This window comes from Sinohyriopsis cumingii, chromosome 11 (assembly GCF_028554795.1).
Source record: "Sinohyriopsis cumingii isolate HCF-2022 chromosome 11, ASM2855479v2, whole genome shotgun sequence".
Taxonomy (NCBI): Eukaryota; Metazoa; Mollusca; class Bivalvia; order Unionida; family Unionidae; genus Sinohyriopsis; species Sinohyriopsis cumingii.
In genome coordinates this window covers 103,712,579-103,732,301 of record NC_142971.1, presented here as the reverse complement: position 1 = coordinate 103,732,301, position 19,723 = coordinate 103,712,579, and the positions used below count along the sequence as shown (strand labels likewise).

General features: G+C 38.7%; 1 protein-coding gene across 4 annotated transcripts in view; it reads left to right on the top strand.

The window, feature by feature from the left end:
• LOC149789194 (ubiquitin carboxyl-terminal hydrolase 15-like) overlaps nt 1–18,740 on the top strand; it is an 83,597-nt gene extending 64,857 nt beyond the window's left edge. For all 4 annotated transcript variants that reach the window (XM_089975345.1, XM_089975348.1, XM_089975347.1 and 1 more), the window contains 2 exons: nt 8,674–8,762; nt 13,466–18,740. In XM_089975345.1, coding sequence (XP_089831471.1) covers nt 8,674–8,762; nt 13,466–13,612 — 236 coding nt within the window. In that variant the 3' untranslated portion in view covers nt 13,613–18,740. The remainder of the gene's footprint in view (nt 1–8,673; nt 8,763–13,465) is intronic.
• The last annotated feature ends 983 nt before the right edge of the window (nt 18,741–19,723 follow it).

Here is a 19,723-nt window from a genome sequence, read left to right as displayed (position 1 = left end):
TGGAGGTAGAATTGTTATGATATGTAGTTGGATGGTCATGTCAGCATGGAGGTAGAATTGTTATGATATGTAGTTGGATGATCATGTCACCATGGAGGTAGATTTGTTATATGTAGTTGGATGGTCATGTCAGCGTGGAGGTAGATTTGTTATGATATGTAGTTGCCCCTAAAAGAAATTGGTTCCAATCTTATATCCAATATAACTGACACAGTAGCTGTCTTGAAAATTTTGCTGTTGCTACTTCCCTGAATGGACGGTCATGTTGACATTCACCAAAAGAACGATGCCTGCTTGGCCTTTAAAAAATAAACTCATGTTGCCAATCACATCCACTATGTCCATCACAGTAGCTGATTTCTTGCTATTGCTGAAGAATATCAGAGATAGTTGAAATTTTCAAGAGTTAAATGGATGACATGGTCTTACCTTAAATTACTGGAAATTCTTTTCACCCAGTAGAGTGTCAGACCCTTTGAGGAGCCATTGTAAGAAATAAAATCGAGATGCGGACCTTAAAATTTGAATTTGAATTAACAAAATTTTATAAAGGGGACAAAAGTTCATTGTTTTATTTAAGTGGATCTAGGTATTGTACAGTATATTGCAATGTTGGAAATTTCTAGGGATTACAAATCTCAACTGTGTCAGAAGTAGGGAGAAATGGATGTTCTAGCATTTTCAGAATTTGGAAGGAATAAATTGTTTGAGTGTTTGTTTTGTATGTAACAGCCAGTCAGTGTTTGTAGACTATTTTAGACCAAAATACCATAGTGAATTCTATATCATATTGTTTGTACACAAAGCTTAGATGTCCGCAGCTCGAGTCATGCTTCATAATTAGAAAGTCTGATAGGTACATTGTCGTGAATCAGTGGTAGCTATACCCATTTTGAAGATGTAGAAGAGATTATGTTATACTTCCCATGTTATGATGCATGTGTTTGTAGTATTCATCGTGCATCATTCAATGTAGAGACTTTAACATTGGGATGTGATTTGAAGTAGTCTGTGGATGTGGACAATTGGTGTTTCTCCTTCAAATACGTTCCCCGATCACATTAATGTTAGGGATATAAGCCTGCTACCTCTCGAATCCAGCCCTACTAAAAGACGAAAATTCGTCTTTTCTGTCTATCGCATATAGACCAAAGGGCAATAACTCTTGCCCCTTACCTCCCCTTGCCACCGCCAGGTGTCACTAGTTTTTAAGCTTCGCTTGTACTGATAACACGTACATTATACCTCCAAACAATCCAAGCCATCTTAGCGTTAAATTGGACCATCCGAAGTTAAATTTGGATTTATTGCGTTGGACAATCATTCTTCTACAGGTTGTATACATTATTTTAACAATTTTTTTTCAAAATTGAGTGACTTTGTCACCCTTATGGATTTTGTCTACTGAAGACCATGTTACACACGTTATCGCTGAACTCGTGTTGTCAATTAAGAGTTAACACGACACTGACTAATTTCGCTTACTCCATTAGTAACGGTTGTGGTATTAGCGAATTAATAACATGCTGAATTGCCAATTTGCGCTTTGTTTTTCTTTTCTTGTGTCGTTTCAGTAGAAATGTCAACCAAATGCATGAAATGCAAAAAGTTCAAAGCAAAAGAAGACAACCATGATTCTTGTATTTATGTACCAAGTGTACATCATCTATACCATGCAGCGTGTGTAATACTTGGACAGAGCGAACGTGGGCTGATGTAGTCCAGAAGGCAGCAAAAGGGAGGGATAGACGGAATAAGTCGAAGAAAGATAGCATTGATGCCCTCAGTATACATCCGAAGACAGCCTCCATTGCGAGCCTTGTGGGGGATGTTGGGGTCCCCCCTCCTAAAGTTCATCGTTTGCAACCATCAGCCACAGTAACATCGGCGGCAATGGAGGAAAATAATGTTTACAGGGTACAACAGTCCACCTTGGAACAGATGCGTTGGTTGGTCCAGGAAACGATGACGCAGCTATTGACATCAGGCCAGATATTACCCTTATTTCCCTCGCTCGCTTCCACAGCTTTTTCTGACTCTTTGGGGAAATGTTCCCCCAATTTTAGGCTGCCCAGTGGGCGTTAAGTCCCCCCGCATGTCCGAACATGGCCTTCGGGCCTGTAAGTCAGGACGCATGGGGTTTTTACCGGATCCATCGGATCCATTTCATTATACAACCTCTACGTCACTGGCCATCCAGCTGTCCCAGCATGGGGACCCTATTGCTAAAACGGTCCGACCAGATATGATTTACGGGGATTTTAGTGATAAATCCGTCCATCAGGCTGTACCGCTGGCAACATACCAATACTGTGGCGGAGATTTTAGTGAGAAGTCTGTCCGTCCAGCCAGGCCATTGGAGCAGCCGGTACTGGTGATAGCAGGACGTCACCAACATTCAGGCTGACCACAAGCCAGACAAACCAGCCGTCCATATGTTCACGGCTTATCCACAAGGGAGAGTTAGTGACAGTGTTAAGGATGACGGAATCGCGTCATCTATGCCACCTAGTATGCTCTATCCAGAAATGCAAGCTTTTCCAGAACACGACTCTGCACACAGTGAGGGTGACGAAACTCCTGCAAATCAGCCATACACAGATCCAACCGTGGAACGGACTGAGTTTGGCTTCAAGGCGGCAGTGGAAGAAATTTATAGGGTGTTGGCAACTTCAGAATGCCCTTCACCTCCTACCGCCACTCAAGACTACAAAGTTAAGGCATCTGTAGATCTTGACAGGGAGGAAGAGATGCCGTCCTTCCGGCTCCTTCCCCAGTAGGCAAAAATTAAGGAGATCAATGATCGTCTATCAGGACGAATAGGTGATCCGGGGAATGCTAAGGCATTCTTTTCAGAAAGCCAAGTACCAGCGACGTTCTCGTGTCGCTGGTACAAAACTCATTCAGACGCCTTCAGTACGGATCTTCCGGCCCTGTACAAAAATATGGCAGCAGTTCACATGTCCGCTCCACTGTTTTACAAAGTGGACAAAAATGTGTTCCATGCCACGTCAAAGCTAGTCCGGAACGTAGTCGCTACGTCTTCAATGTTAGACTTGGCTTCATTAGCCATTTTCCGACTCCCAGAAAAATCCGACAATGACCATGCTTGTGAAGTGACGGCCCGGATTGCTAGAGTTATTAACAGGGCAGCTCACCATTCCATGGCTAATGCGTTGACTGCTTCTGCCAACTTAGACCTGATACGACGTGACGCATGTCTGCGGTCCACGCCGCTCAAGCCCCATCATACTCTGGCTTTACGGATGACTCCATGTGGGTCGCCTTTACTCTTTGGAGGAAAAATTGAAGAAGTTCGGAAGCAGGCAGGTCAGGAACTGCCCCTCCAACTCGCCGCCCAACCCTCACAGGCGTTTAGAAAAAGTCAGCCCCGGCCACAGCGGAGGGATGATTGGCAGACCAGGGACAAGGGGTCCTTACAATCAAATGTGCAGTATAGATCCCAACCCAATGCCAGGAGACAACAGTCTAATCAAGCTAGGAGGCTACCATACAGAGGCGGTAAGAAACAAAGCTTCTCCGTCTTAAAGCCTCCTAACTCTAAAAATTGACATACCCTCTCCACCACCCGCGGACAGCCTACCTGTGGGCTGCCGCCTCCTGCAATTTAAGGACCACTGCCTCCTGCAATTTCAGGACCACTGGACCACCTTTTTTCCTCAGAATGATTGGGTGATCCAGGTCATTTCGGAGGGACTTCGGATTTCATTGATCCAACCCCCTCCCCTGTCCTCCTCTCCCCTCTTCACGGACGTACCGTCCGATCGGGAGAAGGATACCCTTCTACAACAGGAGATACGGTCGCTCATAGAAAAACGGGCAGTGGAGATTGTGAAAAAAAAAGGCAATCGCCGAGGTTTTATTCTAGGCTGTTTCTTATCCAGAAGGCAAAAGGCAAGTTGAGGCCGATCATCGACCTGAGTCGCCTCAACCAATACATTTTACCACTGAAATTCAAGATGGAAATGGCGAGATCAATCCATCTTTCCATCCGGCGGGACGAGTATGCCGTCAGTCTAGATATGACTGACACATATTTTCACGTCCCTATCCACCCCGTGTCATGGAAATTTCTCCGATTCGCTTACCGCGATGCAGTTTATCAGTTCCAGGTCCTACCCTTTGGCCTCAACATCAGCCCTTGGGCTTTTACCAAGGTTATGGATTGCGTCGTCACCCTGTTCCGCTCGACTTCATCTACAGGGATGGCAGTGTACTTGGACGACATCCTCCAGAAACATATGGTAAGTTCTATTCTGCTCAAAGGCAGAAACAATCTTTTAGCACTTTTAGATCATCTAGGCTTTCTCGTGAACTGGAAAAAGTCTGATCTCCGTCCATCCCAGCGTTTTGTCCATCTGGGTATGGAGTTTCTCACCGATCTGAATCTGGTACAGCTTCCTCATGCTCGTGTAATCCGGGTCGTCGAGTCCATTTCCAACAGGACGTGGATTTCAGCAAGAGAATTCTTTCAACTCCTCGGATTATTCAATGTGGCGGCGGACTTGATCCCGCTTGGCCGTCTTTTTATGCACCCCTTTTCAAGTCCCCTCAATCAAACAATAATGATCACACCCGAGATATGATCGTTCCTGCGTCAGTGGCACAACCCCGGTTGGCTGTCCATGGGGATTCCTCTGGAGATGCCCCAAGTGGAGATAACGGTATGTACCGACGCCAGTACCTATGGTTGGGATGCCCACCTGTTGCCGGACTTTGCTACAGTCAGCGGCACGTGGGAGCCAGGGGAGAGGCCTCTCCACATCAACCTTTTAGAAATGAGGGCTGTCATCAATGCCTTTCATTTCTGGAAGGATCAACTCTCAGGAAAAACTGTCCTCATTATGTCAGACAACTCTGTGGTGGTGACTTACCTCCTCAAACAAGGGGGCACCAAATCACCAGACCTGTGCATTCTGATCTGGCAGTTTATACGTTGGTGCGACAACCTCCACATCAACATACAAATCAGACACATTCCCGGCAGACTCAATGTCTTGGCCGACACTCTGTCTAGGAAAGGTCAAGTCATTCACACGGAATGGTCACTCCATCAATCAGTCTTGCTTCGGATTTGCACACTTTGGGGGCGTCCGGTGATCGATCTTTTTGCGACAAAGAAATCGCAAGTTGCCCACCTTTGTCTCTCCGGTTCCAGACCCAGAGGCTTGGGCCGTGGACGCTCTGTCAATCACCTGGGAGGGGTTGTTGGCATTCGCCTACCCACCCACGGTTTTGGTACCGAAAATAATCCAGAGGTTGAGGGGCCAGAACTGTCGGATGATTCTGATTGCTCCTCTCAGATGGAACAAGTCCTGGGTCACCGATCTACTCGATCTAGCGATAGATCTACCCAGGAAGATTCCAAGCATCCCAAATCTTCTCAAACAACCGCGGTCACAGGTGTTCCACCCCTGCCCGGACTGTCTTCTTCTTCACGCTTGGCTCTTGTCCGGGCAGCCTTGCGAGACAAACAGTTTAAACCTTCAATTGTGGAGAGAATCTCAAGAGCAAGAAGGCCCTCCACTCTGAAGGCTTACAAGGGAAAGTGGCTTGTTTTCAGGGACTGGTGCCATATCAATAACATCATCCCTTTGAGTGTCTCAATCCCTCAAGTGACCGACTTTTTTCTCTGGCTTTTCGAGGAGAAACAGTTGGCCCCAATTACTATCAAACGCTACCGCTCCATGATATCAGACACATTCCGCCATCATGGTAGATGTGATATTGGGCATAACAAAGATGTATCAGATCTTTTAGCCAATTTTGATTTCAATCGACCAAAATCCCTCGCCCTGTTTCCAAAATGGAATCTGTCCTGGGTTTTAACATGGCTCAATTCAGACAAATTTGAACCTTTAGCCCATACTTCGTTAGAGCTACTATCATACAAAACATGTTTCTTGAGAGCCTTAGCTTCAGCATGCAGGGCGAGCGAGTTACATGCCCTTTCCAGTGACCCGAACTTTCTTCAGTTCAGATCAGATGGTTCGGTGGTCCTCCTGATGCAACCAGGCTTTGTAGCCAAAAATAGGTTACCATCCATTGGCAATCAAAGAATTGTCATTCGCTTACTCTCTTCCATAGATAAGTCAAGAGCAGCAGCCATGCAAGATGCTGTTCGTGCACTCAAGCACTATTTAAAATGCACAGAGGCGTGTCGGGACACACGTAAGCGCCTCTTTCTTCCGGTCAAAGCTGGTAAACGGGATATCACCCCTCAAGCCCTTGCTTCATGGATGAAGTGGGTTATACGCTCAGCGTACTCTGAGGTCTCACAAGATAAGAGTCGCCTCATGAAGATTACGGCTCATGAGATTAGAGCAATCTCAGCGAGCCTGGCGATCGAACGCAATGTTTCGATCCGAGATATAATAGAAGCTGTTGGCTGGCATGCAGAGTCAACCTTCTCCAGTTTTTATCTCGGAGATTTGGCTTCGCAGAGGCAAACCTTGAATCTGGTAGGTCCGGTGTCGGCAGCCCAGATGACCACCAGACCCATTTAAAACAGTCAGCACAGCCTGTCAGCTTCACTGGATTCGCCAGTGATATTTCGAAGGTAAGAAGATTTCAATAACTATCTTCTTAACTGTATATAATGGTCACATATCACGGGACCCTAGGCTGTGTTGCTGATGAAATTAGGAGAACGGGTTATCGTTCAAATGGGGAATCCAGCCATCATTCCCTAGAAGGTACCCGGGGTGGAGGTAGGATTCTCAGCATTCCCTCCTCCTATTACTTATTCTCCTAACATTAATGTGATCGGGGAACGTATTTGAAGGAGAAAGCAAATTTTTAGTAAATTATGTTTCTCCGAGAATACTCACCCGATCACATTACTTAAAAACCCTCCCAACCACCCCGCTATGCGAGTATCCTCATATAATATATATCGCTCAGCTTAAAAAACTAGTGAGACCTGGTGGTGGCAAGGGGAGGTAAGGGGCAAGAGTTATTGCCCTTTGGTCTATATGAGATAGACAGAAAAGACAAATTTTTGTCTTTTAGTAGGGCTGGATTCGAGAGGTAGCAGGCTTATATCCCTAACATTAATGTGATCGGGTAAATATTCTCGAAGAAACATAATTTACTAAAAATTTTCTTTTTTTAAAAAAGCATTTTGACCCATCCTTTAGGTACATGGTCGGGAGATTCACATTTATATGAATCTAATAGTGTAAAATTTGTAGTAAGTAGGTTATATCTAATATATGTTTTGTAAGTTCATGGTAGGAATCACTAAGGATGTGTGTAAAATGTATGGTTCTTAAATGCATGGTTATTACTCTTTGCATATAATATGGTGTTAATGTTCTTTTATCCTTTAGTCAGATATGGAAAATTATTAATATTAGCACCTAGCATGAAGAATGAAATACCTGTATCCTATTAATTCTGCCGATGATTTTCAAGTGGACATTAAGGACATGGATCTGGTAGAGAGTGATATTTTGGCAGAGTAGGGTAGTTTTGCTGATGATTTCAAGTGAGCAGAATTGATTCAGATCTGGTTGGACATGATCCGCTTGTAGATCAGTGTCTATTCTGTTCAGTTAAATGAGCAGTATGGACTCAGATCTGGTAGGGTGTGATGTTTTGGCAAAGTAGGGTATCTTGTTAATTCTGCTGATGATTTCATATGAACAGTATGGATTCCAATCTGGTGGGGCATGATGTGCTTGCAGATCAGGGTCTATGCCATTTAGGTCACTGATGATCTTAAGTGAACAGCATGGATTCCGATCTGGTAGGGCATGATGTGCTTGCCGATCAGGGTCTATGCTGTTTAGTTCATTGATGATCTTAAGTGAACAGCATGGATTCCAATCTGGTGGGGCATGATGTGCTTGCTGATCAGGGTATATGCTGTTCAGTTAAGTGAGCAGTATGGACTCAGATCTGGTAGCATGTGATGTATTGGCAGGTCAGTCTTTACTTGTGATTTGTGATTTGGATTTTTAATGTAGCTTTAACAATGTTTCAGGGGGCCCCGAGTGGCTGAGTGGTCTAAAGCACTCTCCGTTACGGATCACTGCCATCTCACCTCTATCTGCGTTGGTTCGAGTCTCGGATTCGGCTAATGTGGGTATGTGAGAATGCTTGCCAGTAGCTTCTCATGGGTCGGTGGTTCTTTCCGGGGTTTTCCTGGGTTCTTCCTCCACCATTAATACTGGCCGCCATATATAGCCTATTGTGTGCTGAAAAATGGCGTTAAACCCTACAACAACAACAACAACAACAATGTTTCAGACATATCGCTATGATGTCTGCAGTGTGGCAGTTTATAGTGATGTCTAGCACTGGGGCATCATGCCATAGACATGTAGCATGATGTCCCACCCAGTCACATTATCCTGACACCCAGTCTTTACTTGTAATTCTACTAATGATTTTCAAGTGATCATTATAGACCCATTTTTTGTCAGGGTATCATGCACGGTCAGAACTGCATTTTGCCATTTACTGTTGTGTTCTCTGTTTGCTTGGGTTTATATGGTACTTAATAATGTGCTATTTGTAAATGAAATCGACTTCATTTGATACCTTGTACTAAAGCATTACATTATGAAATTATCTTTGGTAATATTTGAGATACAGCTGGTGGATTGTTCTAAGATATCAAATTACAGAATTATCTTTGCATTTTAGATACAGCCTATGGAAAAAACTGTGAGGATGGCAAATGGTACTACTTTGATGACTCAAGTGTCTCCGAGGCAACTGATGAAAGTTCTGTCGTAAGTATCAGACAGAATGACTTATTGGTTTGTATAAAATGAAATCATTGAACCTGTGTTAACCAGAAAATAAAATATGGGTATCACTTTTCCATCTGAACAAAAATTAAGGTTCTTTCTTAGTTTTGTTTACAAGCCTTTTTAACATGTCATACACAGTGTGAGTGGTAAAGAATTGAATTGATTGCATGTTAAGACATCAGGTTCCATGGATTACCTTAAAGACTGAGAATTGTTGGACCTGTAACTAAACTAGTAAAAGGGATGACTTGGTCCGACATGTTACCAGGTCACGGGATCAGACAAACCTGCTAACCTTGCGATTTTACTTTAAAGTCTCCTTTAAATGATCTTCTAATTGTAGACTAATGGAGTAATAGCAATAAAAATACAATTGTTGCAGTCAAATCTGGAGACCGGCTTGCCATATTTGATCTGGATTTGTTTCGTTTTTCTTTTATGAAATCAGACTAACTTTACAGGGGTGCATCAGGTGTTTTAAAATACCCATATTTATCATGCAGATTGCCTGCATGATTAAGCTGTTGCTTAAAGTATTGTCTAGAAATTTTGTCCAAGAAACAGAAACATGTTAAAGACAAGTGATAATAAGCCTCTTAAAATGTGTCAACAATCTGCAGAGAAATGTAAAGAAATGTCCCGATTCTTGAAAGAAAGAAAAGACAACAGGAAAGACAACAGCTGTTTATTCGGCATCATGTTTTGTGTTGTTTTGTATGTATATTGTGGCAAGAGAGATGGTTGCCATTGTCACATGAAAGTGAAAAAATCCAATGAAAGATTACATCTAGTTGTGAGATCTAGCAAGTAGCCATTGAATTCCATATGATTTGGAACTGCATTTTTATGAAAGTGTATTAGAGATAATTAAGGTCTAAGTATACTTTTAAAATTTTAATTGAACATAATGTTTGTATCTGCTGCATGATTCTTAAATCACACTTCTGAACTTATTAAATGTTTATTTTCCATTTCATAACACCTTAATGAAAATTGATCTAGCTTGAACAAAAATGTTCACTGCCTGAATTTGATTCTCTCATTAGGGTTGGCAGATTTGGATCATGGGATTCTATTATTTCCCACTGCAGGTAGATGTGAGGAAGCTCCATCATAAGAACATATTTGGCATCATCTCTGCTTGGTGATCTTGTTGTTTCCTTATATTTACATTGTTTATAACCTTCCAAAATCTTCGATGTGATTGTTTGTCTTGAAAACTCCTTGAGTTCAGAAAGAGTTGAATTTATCCTTAAAAAGACCTTGACTTTTTAAAAAACAAAGCAAACATAAAACTAGGATTCTTACCAAAACTTCTTGAATTTATTGTAGAATGTAAATCTGAGTAAAATGTGACTTTATGATTTAGGAACTTCTAAATTTTTTAATGTCTTTGTAAAAAATAAGTATAATGGGCTAAAATTGGATGGTTCAAATGACTCGTATCAAGAATAGTTACCAGATAAATTGGCATGCTAATTGGATTTTTGATCGTTTTTTTTTTCTTCTTCTTCTTCTTCTTCTTCTTCTTCTGCTTTTGTACAAATTTATGCAGTGGTTAACATATTAAAATATGGAGAAATTTATGTTTCTGTAAGAAACAGTACTCCTCTAACACTTTTGGAAGTCCTGGAAAACTCTGAGGCTGTACAGCTTGATCTAATTACTACATCCTAACAAGTTTACAGAGATAGCAATGACTGTATTGAGACAGTACATGCTGTACCTGATAGGACTGCTTAGACTTTGCTGCATTTGACCATGTTGTATGTAGTACTTGATAGTGTGTGTGTGATTAGGATTTTTAACATAGCTTTAACAATTTTTCAGTCATATCACTATGATGTCTGCAGTGTGGCAGTTTATGGTGATGTCTAGCACTGGGGCATCATGTCACAGACATGTAGCATGATGTCCCACCCAGCCACATTATCCTGACACCAGGCCGACCAATCCTAACACTAATCTCTTAATGCTGAATGCCAAGCGAGGCAGCTGTTTGTACCATTTTTTGTAAGTGCTAGGTATGACTTGGCTGGGGTTTGAACCCAGGACCTCCCGCTTCTGAAGTGGACTCTCTAACCACTAGGCCACTGGAGCAGTCCCTTGACAGTGCAATGCCACTTGGTCTAATATTGCATATCTTGTACTATTGATCAGTCAGGTTGAACTCACAGCTGCTGTATTTGTAGCATAATTAGGCCTTGATGCTGTAGTTGTCATTATCTGAAGCATTTGTACATGGGTCCTTTTTGGACTCACAGTTGCTGTATTTGTAGCATAATTAGGCCTTGATGCTGTAATTGTCATTATCTGAAGCATTTGTACATGGGTCCTTTTTGAACTCACAGTTTCTGTATTTGTACATGGATCCTTTTTGAACTCACAGTTGCTGTATTTGTAGCATAATTAGGCCTTGATGCTGTAGTTTTCATTATCTGAAGCATTTATACATGGGTCCTTTTGAACTCACAGTTGCAGTATTTGTAGCATACTTAGGCCTTGATGCTGTAGTTGTCATTATCTGAAGCATTTGTACATGGGTCCTTTTTGAACTCACAGTTGCTGTATTTGTATCATAATTAGGCCATGATGCTGTAGTTGTCATTATCTGAAGCATTTGTACATGGGTCCTTTTTGAACTCACAGTTGCTGTATTTGTATCATAATTAGGCCTTGATGCTGTAGTTGTCATTATCTGAAGCATTTGAACATGGGTCCTTTTTGAACTCACAGTTGCTGTATTTGTAGCATAATTAGGCCTTGATGCTGTAGTTGTCATTATCTGAAGCATTTGTACATGGGTCCTTTTTGAAAACTTTTCTAACCTGAAGAGTACACTTTTTTTGATGCGTGTGTTGTGTGTATTTAAAATGTATTGTGTGCGTAACTTTTGTCCATGGTTGTAAGCTGTAAACAACATGTTTAGGTGGCGCTCTACAGTTTCTTATTTTGCATAGGGTTAAAGAGAAAGAATTTCCCCTTGTTTCCTCACTGGTTATGCTGGCTATTGTAAAAAGACCTTTTATATCTTCGGTATTGTTCAAAGAGCCTTTAATTCCTTTTATTTTGGTGTATGATTGATGGACATAATATGTATTATAGAGTATACAGCTTGGCCTTACTCCAGATGTGCATCTTTCTGAAACTGCTAGCTCTGCTTGGTCATTTTCACTTCCTGGACTTTGGAGGTAAATTGTATAATAAAAAAAAAAGTAACTTTTTTGACATTTTATATATGTAGTAATTCATACATTGCACTTTCAGAATCTGGTATTGTATAGTTGGGAAAAATTCATTTTCCCTATTTTAATAGGTGCTAAAGATAGTGTACTTTAGACTAATTCCAGCTGATCTTTTTAGCATCAGGGAGCAGTCATTTTAGTTACCGGTGTGTTTAGATCACGTACAATTTCCATAAGTACAATATCCAAAGAATTGTCAGCCACATTACATCAAAGTAGCGTAGAGATATGCCAACATTCTCTCCACTGTGCATGTTTCAAATGCAAACAACTTCACCTTACATACGTCACTCTCTCAAAAGTACATAATAACTGGTGAGCACCCCCATATGTAGTAAGAGTTCAAGATTAGTCTCATTTACAGTTTGACTAGGTTTTTTTGGTTGGAAATCGTTACATTCTATTATATTATAGGTCAGGTGAAAATGTGCATAAATAGCGATATGATAATAATTCATTCTTGTGCGATATCACTTTGGGGGAATCTATGATAATAATTTGCAGTTGTATTCAGATATAATTTGAGAGGAATTATTGGAATCATTAAAGTGCTCATGACTATTGGATCAACTCACTATTTTGTATTATTGTCAACTCATTCAAAGGCATTCTGCATTGCATCATTGTGTTATATAACGTTTTTCGAAATTATTGGAATTCATTCAGAACACTTCATTTTTGTACACGTGATAGGGCACTTCTTGGATATATTTGGTATTAATTCACAATACCATAAGAGTCTTTTGAAATTTTGCTTTGTATTGTAAAGAAATAAAAAGCTTGTTGGTTTTATTTATATTGTTTGTTTTGCTTCTTTTGGTACATATTTTGAGACAGATGTAACACATCAAGTTTGTTTTATTCATGAACAGTTAGACATCAGCATCTTTTCTCATCAGTGTTTGTGTCAGCTGCTTCATGAATCTTTTGTGTACATCTTCTGTGTCAGTTGGTTTATTCAACAGAAACTTTGTAGTATTTCTACAAGTCTAGGGTCCCCAAATGGCCAAGTGGTCTAAAGTGCTGACCTTTTTATGTCACTGACATCTCGCCTGTCTGCCTGGTTCTAGTCTTGGGCTCAGTCTACATGGGCATATGAAAGGCTTGCCAGTAGCATCCTGTGAGTCGACGGTTCTTCCCAGGGCTCTCCTGGGTTCTTCCTCCACCAGATATACTGGATGCAATGTATAGCCTGTCCTGTGCTGAAAAATGGTGTTCAAACCATACCAACAACAAACAACTATAAATCTAAAGTTATCTACCAAGGTATACCAAACTTTCTGGCATCTCATGTTTGTTATTATAATGTCTTAAACATTTGAGACAAAAGGTTCTATAGATTACACTGTGATTTATAAGTACAAAATGTGTGTATGGTTTCTGAACATTTTGAGATACTGTATTACTTTTTTTTTATCCAAATCATTTTAATTACAGACTAAAGCAGCATATGTACTGGTTTACATGAAACAAAACATACAACCACATTTGAACAAACAGATTCCCATGGCCACTGCACCCAATCCTGAGACAACGGACAGGCAAAATGGAGTCAAAGTTGAAGAGGAAATGGATACCAATTAACAGTGTACCTTATTCACAGCATAAACCCATCTCAGCTTCCTCATCCACAAGAGATAGAATGGATGTTCCTGATAATACCACCTGAGTTGATTGGGGTGAACGACTAAAATTCTAACAGAGGATGAAAATAGTATTTAAATTTATCCAAAATCTTATTCTTGAAATTGATCATTTTGTTAACTTTTGTGTGTGTTTAAAGGCTGTACCTTATTTATTGTGATAAACATATGTAAAGTTAATTCCCATGGTTTTTTGAAATCCTTTTTGCATTTTTCACTTGACTGGATTTCTGCAAGTTAGCAGTTCTTTTTGGGTTTTATATTTTTGAAACTTTGAATTTAATTTGAAAACTAGTTGGTAGCTGACACATTTCAGAATATCACATGCATCTCTACTATACTGGAGATGTATTTTGGATGTTACATTAATTTAAAAAATGCATTTTATTCTGTTAAGTCGACATGAATATTTTCTGTGGTAATTTTACAAACTAGGTCTCTGTGATACATAAACTTGGATTTTTTTTTTTACTCCACTTCCACTTTCTGGTTGGGAGTTGTATTAAAAAGAATTGTTTATATATTAGATTACTGTTCAGAATTTATATCGACATGTCTGTCAAAAGTAGGTGTAAAAATGTTACGCATGATTGTTGTAAATGTCATTATCATTAACAAAAAAGACGACATGGATTATTTCTCTTTGTCCTTACTGTTTGAACATTCATGCATGCATTGTTACTTTGTTTTGTTGGGGTTTTTTTCCCCTTTTTTTTCTCACACCTAGGATTAACCTTAATGTGAAATATTTTACCTACATCTTGTCTAGTAAAATAGGTAAGGTTGGTACATCATAAAGATGATCTTTTTTACTGTAAATAATAACACCTGAATGTTTATCCACCAATGAACAACACTGACAAGAGCAACAAATCTAAGAACTCAAGGCCTCTTAATTTGTGATACCTTGGTGCATATTCACAAATGAACCATTCTGACAGAAGCAGCAAAACTTAGCACTCCATGCTTGTTTGTCATGAAACTTAAATTTCTGACCAATCAAAACCTTGTTCACTGATGAACCAGTCTGACAGAAGCAGCAGAGGTAAACACTCCACACCTGTCATAAAACTTGAATTACTCACTAGTCAAAAGTTTATTCACCAGTGAACCAGTCTTACACAAGCAGCAAAGCTTATCCCACCAGGCCTCCTTGTCATAAAACTTGAATGTCTGACCAATCAAAAGTTTATTCACCAGTGAACCAGTCTTACACAAGCAGCAAAGCTTAGCCCACCAGGCCTCCTTGTCATAAAACTTGAATTTCTGACCAATCAAAAGCTTATTCACCAGTGAATCCCACTGATAGAAGCAGCAGAAGCCAAAACACTCCAGGCAGGCCTCTTTGTCATAAAACTTTCTGACCAATCAAAAGGCAGCTTTTGTCAATATTGAGCAAGATTTTTCAAGTTGGGAATAACAGTTTTTAAAATGTTTGAGTAAGTTTTTTATGATGGAGGGGCCAATGTATCATTACATATGATTTAAACAATATCCCAACTTTAGATTGGCACACCATAAAGATCTTTTTTACAGCAAATACATTAAAAATTAATTAAAATTATGGTAGATTGGAAATCATGCTGTTCCGTCTACTCATTCATGATAAAAACCATGATCTGCTATCATATAAACCTTGGTCTACCGTCAGATAAACCACGATCTACCATAAACCATGATCTACCAACGAAGTAGTAGACTGGACAACATGAACTTGGTTCCACTATTGCTCATTAGATGACGAACTCGGATCTATCATCACTCAGTGAATTAGACTAAACTTCATGAACTAAGATCTACTGTCACTCAGTGAATTAGACTAAACTACATGAACTAAAATCTACCATCACTCAGTGAATTAGACTAAACTACATGAAATAAGATCTACCGTCACTCAGTGAATTAGACTAAACTACATGAAATAAGATCTACCATCACTCAGTGAATTAGACTAAACTACATGAACTAAAATCTACCATCACTCAGTGAATTAGACTAAACTACATGAAATAAGATCTGCCGTCACTCACTGAATTAGACTAAACTACATGAACCAAGATGTACCGTCACTCAGTGAATTAGACTAAACTACATGAAATAAGATCTACCATCACTTACTTAGACTAAACTACATGAAATAAGATCTACCATCACTCAGTGAATTAGACTTAACTACATGAACCAAGATGTACCGTCACTCAGTGAATTAGACTAAACTACATGAACTAAGATCTACCATCACTTAGTTAGACTAAACTACATAAAGTAAGATCTAACGTCACTCAGTGAATTAGACTAAACTACATGAACTAAGATCTACCATCACTTAGTTAGACTAAACTACATGAACTAAGATCTACCGTCACTCAATGAATTAGACTAAACTACATGAACTAAGATCTACCATCACTTAGTTAGACTAAACTACATAAAGTAAGATCTAACGTCACTCAGTGAATTAGACTAAACTACATGAACTAAGATCTACTGTCACTCAGTGAATTAGACTAAACTACATGAACTAAGATCTACCATCACTCAGTGAATTAGACTAAACTACATGAAATAAGATCTACCATCACTTAGTTAGACTAAACTACATAAAGTAAGATCTAACGTCACTCAGTGAATTAGACTTAACTACATTAACTAAGATTTACTGTCACTCTTTGAGTAGACGGAACAGCATGATCTCCAATCTATCATCACTCTGTGAATTAGACTAAACTACATGAACTAAGATCTACCGTCACTCTTTGAATGAGTAGACGGAACAGCATGATTTCCAATCTATCATCACTCGGTGAATGAGTAGAATGAACAATATGAACTCTGATCTACCATTGCATCAACCCTGATTTGCCATTGTATAATAAAGAGAATAATTAACAACATAAATTCTGATCTGCCATTGCATAATACAACAGCAGATCTGTGTCTGTTATTTGTTAGATGCAGTTTACCAATTTGGTTCTGTGGAATCGTAATGTAAATTTCAAATACTCAGAACAGCACCTTTAATGACAAAGTAAGCTTCTGTTTTGCATCCCATATGCTGTTTGTAGGGTATTGGGTAAATCGACATGTCTGATGCTGTAAAGTAAATGGTGTCAGTGAACTAACTGATTGTCATACCATTCACAATATTGTATAAATATTACACTCGGGAGGATATTTTGTATCTTGTTAAACACCTTCCAGTAATGAGCACTTGTTTTAGTCAGCTTTAGATCTTGACAGAACTTAACGAGAACCTAGTATAACATCAGTTGAGACATTTTTGTAACTACTTTAGATTCATGTGGTGCTGAAAATCTGTACACTCCTTTGTCATTAAACTTTGCTAAACATTTTTAATAATAATTGTTACTCGTAATTTGTGAATCTTGCTTGAAATGTATTCTATTGATAGGTCCAAAAAAAAATCTGTAAAATTGTTTGGGGGGGGGGGGGGGAAGCAGGGAATAAACTTGCTTTACGATGGGAAAATTGGGTAATAATAAAAAAGATGTTCTACTTTTGCACTTTCTTTAACTTCAGCATAGTTGATCTGAATTGTATATACATACACGCAATGAAGCCTCGCATATAATATTGCCTTTTTAGTCCTTACATGGCCTTCTTGATTTTATATTCATGTAATATTATAAATATGCATATTCCGATAGAATGTAACATGTGCACTTGATGATTACCTATTAATAGCAGTTTACGGTATGAATTAATGAATGTGTACTTTTTCATTGCTATATATAATGAGACAATGAATCAGTCACAGAACCCTTATGTACATTTATGGACAGAATAGTATCAAGGATGAATTTATAACCAGGAAAAGGTTTTGTTATTAACAAACTAGGTTGTAATTCATTTTTATTATGTACCTGTAAATGATACGTGGTTCCAACTAATTATTTTCCAACAATCTGTTCAAGAGATTGGTATCATCTGCTTGCATTTTTTGATTCCTTATCACACAATCCAAAAATCTGGAACGACTTTATTTTGTCACAAAAATAACCTGATATCCTGCTAAGTCGTTATAAAGTTGAGATTAATTATAGATTGAAAACAATATTATTCAAATGCATAGTTTCAAAACTTGTGCAGCAACTAAAGTTGTTTGGCATTGTTTAAAAGCATTCTGAACTATAGACCAGTTTGTGGGAATCTAGACCATCTATCAGTTTGATGTTGTCTGTATCCACTTTGAATGGTGAAAGTGGTGAAATGCTCTGGTGCACAAAAATGATAAATTACAACAGCATTATCAACCTCTTGTGTCAGCAAAATTCTCTGCAACGACAGGTTTCAAACCACAGACACTGATTCCAAGTAAATCAAACGTAAACATATGAAAATACACATTGTGCATTCAGAACTAAAATAGCGTATCTGTACATTATATGTTTTGCCTTGTCACCTATTAATTACCTTAGGCTGTAAAAAGTAGTTCCGACAATGAATTGAAAAGAATTATTCTTTACAGGTACATAATAAAAGAACAATCTGTATGGTATGTTGATTGGAGTGCATTCTGATCCTACCACCAGTAGTCACAATTTAAATTGAGATAAACTGAGATTTGCTGATGTCTCATACAAACTCAAGATGATATTGTATAGGTACAAAATATTTTCTGAGATTAGATGTATATTCCAAAATATTGGTTAGAATGATGATGATCAGTATGATAGTTGAGTGGAAGTGCAGTTTGAAAATATGTATTTCAAGAAATGAAGAAATTTTGATTTAATATGCATGTGATACACAATTCATCAAGCGAGTTCTTAGCTTTTTTCTGCTTGCTAGGGTATATGTATAAAAATATGTATGTGTATATCATTTATTGTTGCAGTATTTATTTCACTCTAGTTTGATATATGTAAATTGCTATTGGACTTTGTACCGTTGAATGAGTCATCACAGATTTGATAATTGTATGTATGTATGTATCTTTTGTATCCTTAATGCTTACCTCCAGTTTGTGGAGTACTGTTTTGGCTAGTTCAGCCAAGGTCAGCACACATGTAAAGCAAGTTGATTAAAGATCATTTCGGTACTTGGAATTTTCTGTATTCAAAATTTTGTCTGGTTCTTTGGAAACAAAGGCAAGCTTAAATAGCATATAAATTGATAGTAGTGGGCTTGAGTGTGGAAGCATGTCTTGTACAAAAATTTACAGGGACCCAGACTATATTTAACCTCTAGATGACTGAAATATTTGAACAGGTAAAAAGTGAATTACAAAAGTTTTCTAGTGGGTTTCAAAACATGTTGTAATTGTGTTTTTTTAGTCTGTGTAGAATTCATTGTGTATTCCTACTATAGAAAGATAATTAATCTATTGACTTCAAAGAACAAGTCTCAACAATTTTTATTAAAAAACGTTATTTCAAGTCATGAAGTCATTCAGCTTTAAAAATAAGTGGAAATGAATACATTTTTGCGACCATAGCACACCTTATATTTAGTTGTGATTTTCTGGCCATATTTTGAGCCGTGTATGCATGTAAGAGTATGTGTAAGTGGAGATATTCTTCAGTTTATATGTGAATTGCTGGACTGCTGCAGTATTCAGATTACACATACATATACAGTCAAACATGCATAGCACGATCATACACAAGCGACAAACAGATGGTCTTTCTGTATGGTAAAAATATATATTACACTGCATAAATAGAACCTGTTAAATCGTTCTTAATACCCAAATGGTCACTTAGGGCCGTTACATTAAAACATACATGGGACCCAGTAAAGGCACTTTTAAAGTGGGGTACTCGCCCATAGATGCAATTTAAAAATTTTCTTATCATTTTAATATGAACTCTGTAAAGTTAATGTACCCTGGCATATATTTTTCTAAAAACTGCCTTCCCTGGGTACCATGATGTTTAAATGGAACAGCCCTTTTCAGGTTTGACTTTATAATAAAATTTACTTATATATTGGTATGGACAGGTAAATGTTTAAATAATGAAGCATCAACATCCCAACAGCTTCTACATGACCCATCATTCACTTATTGTCATCTCACCCAGCTGTGAGG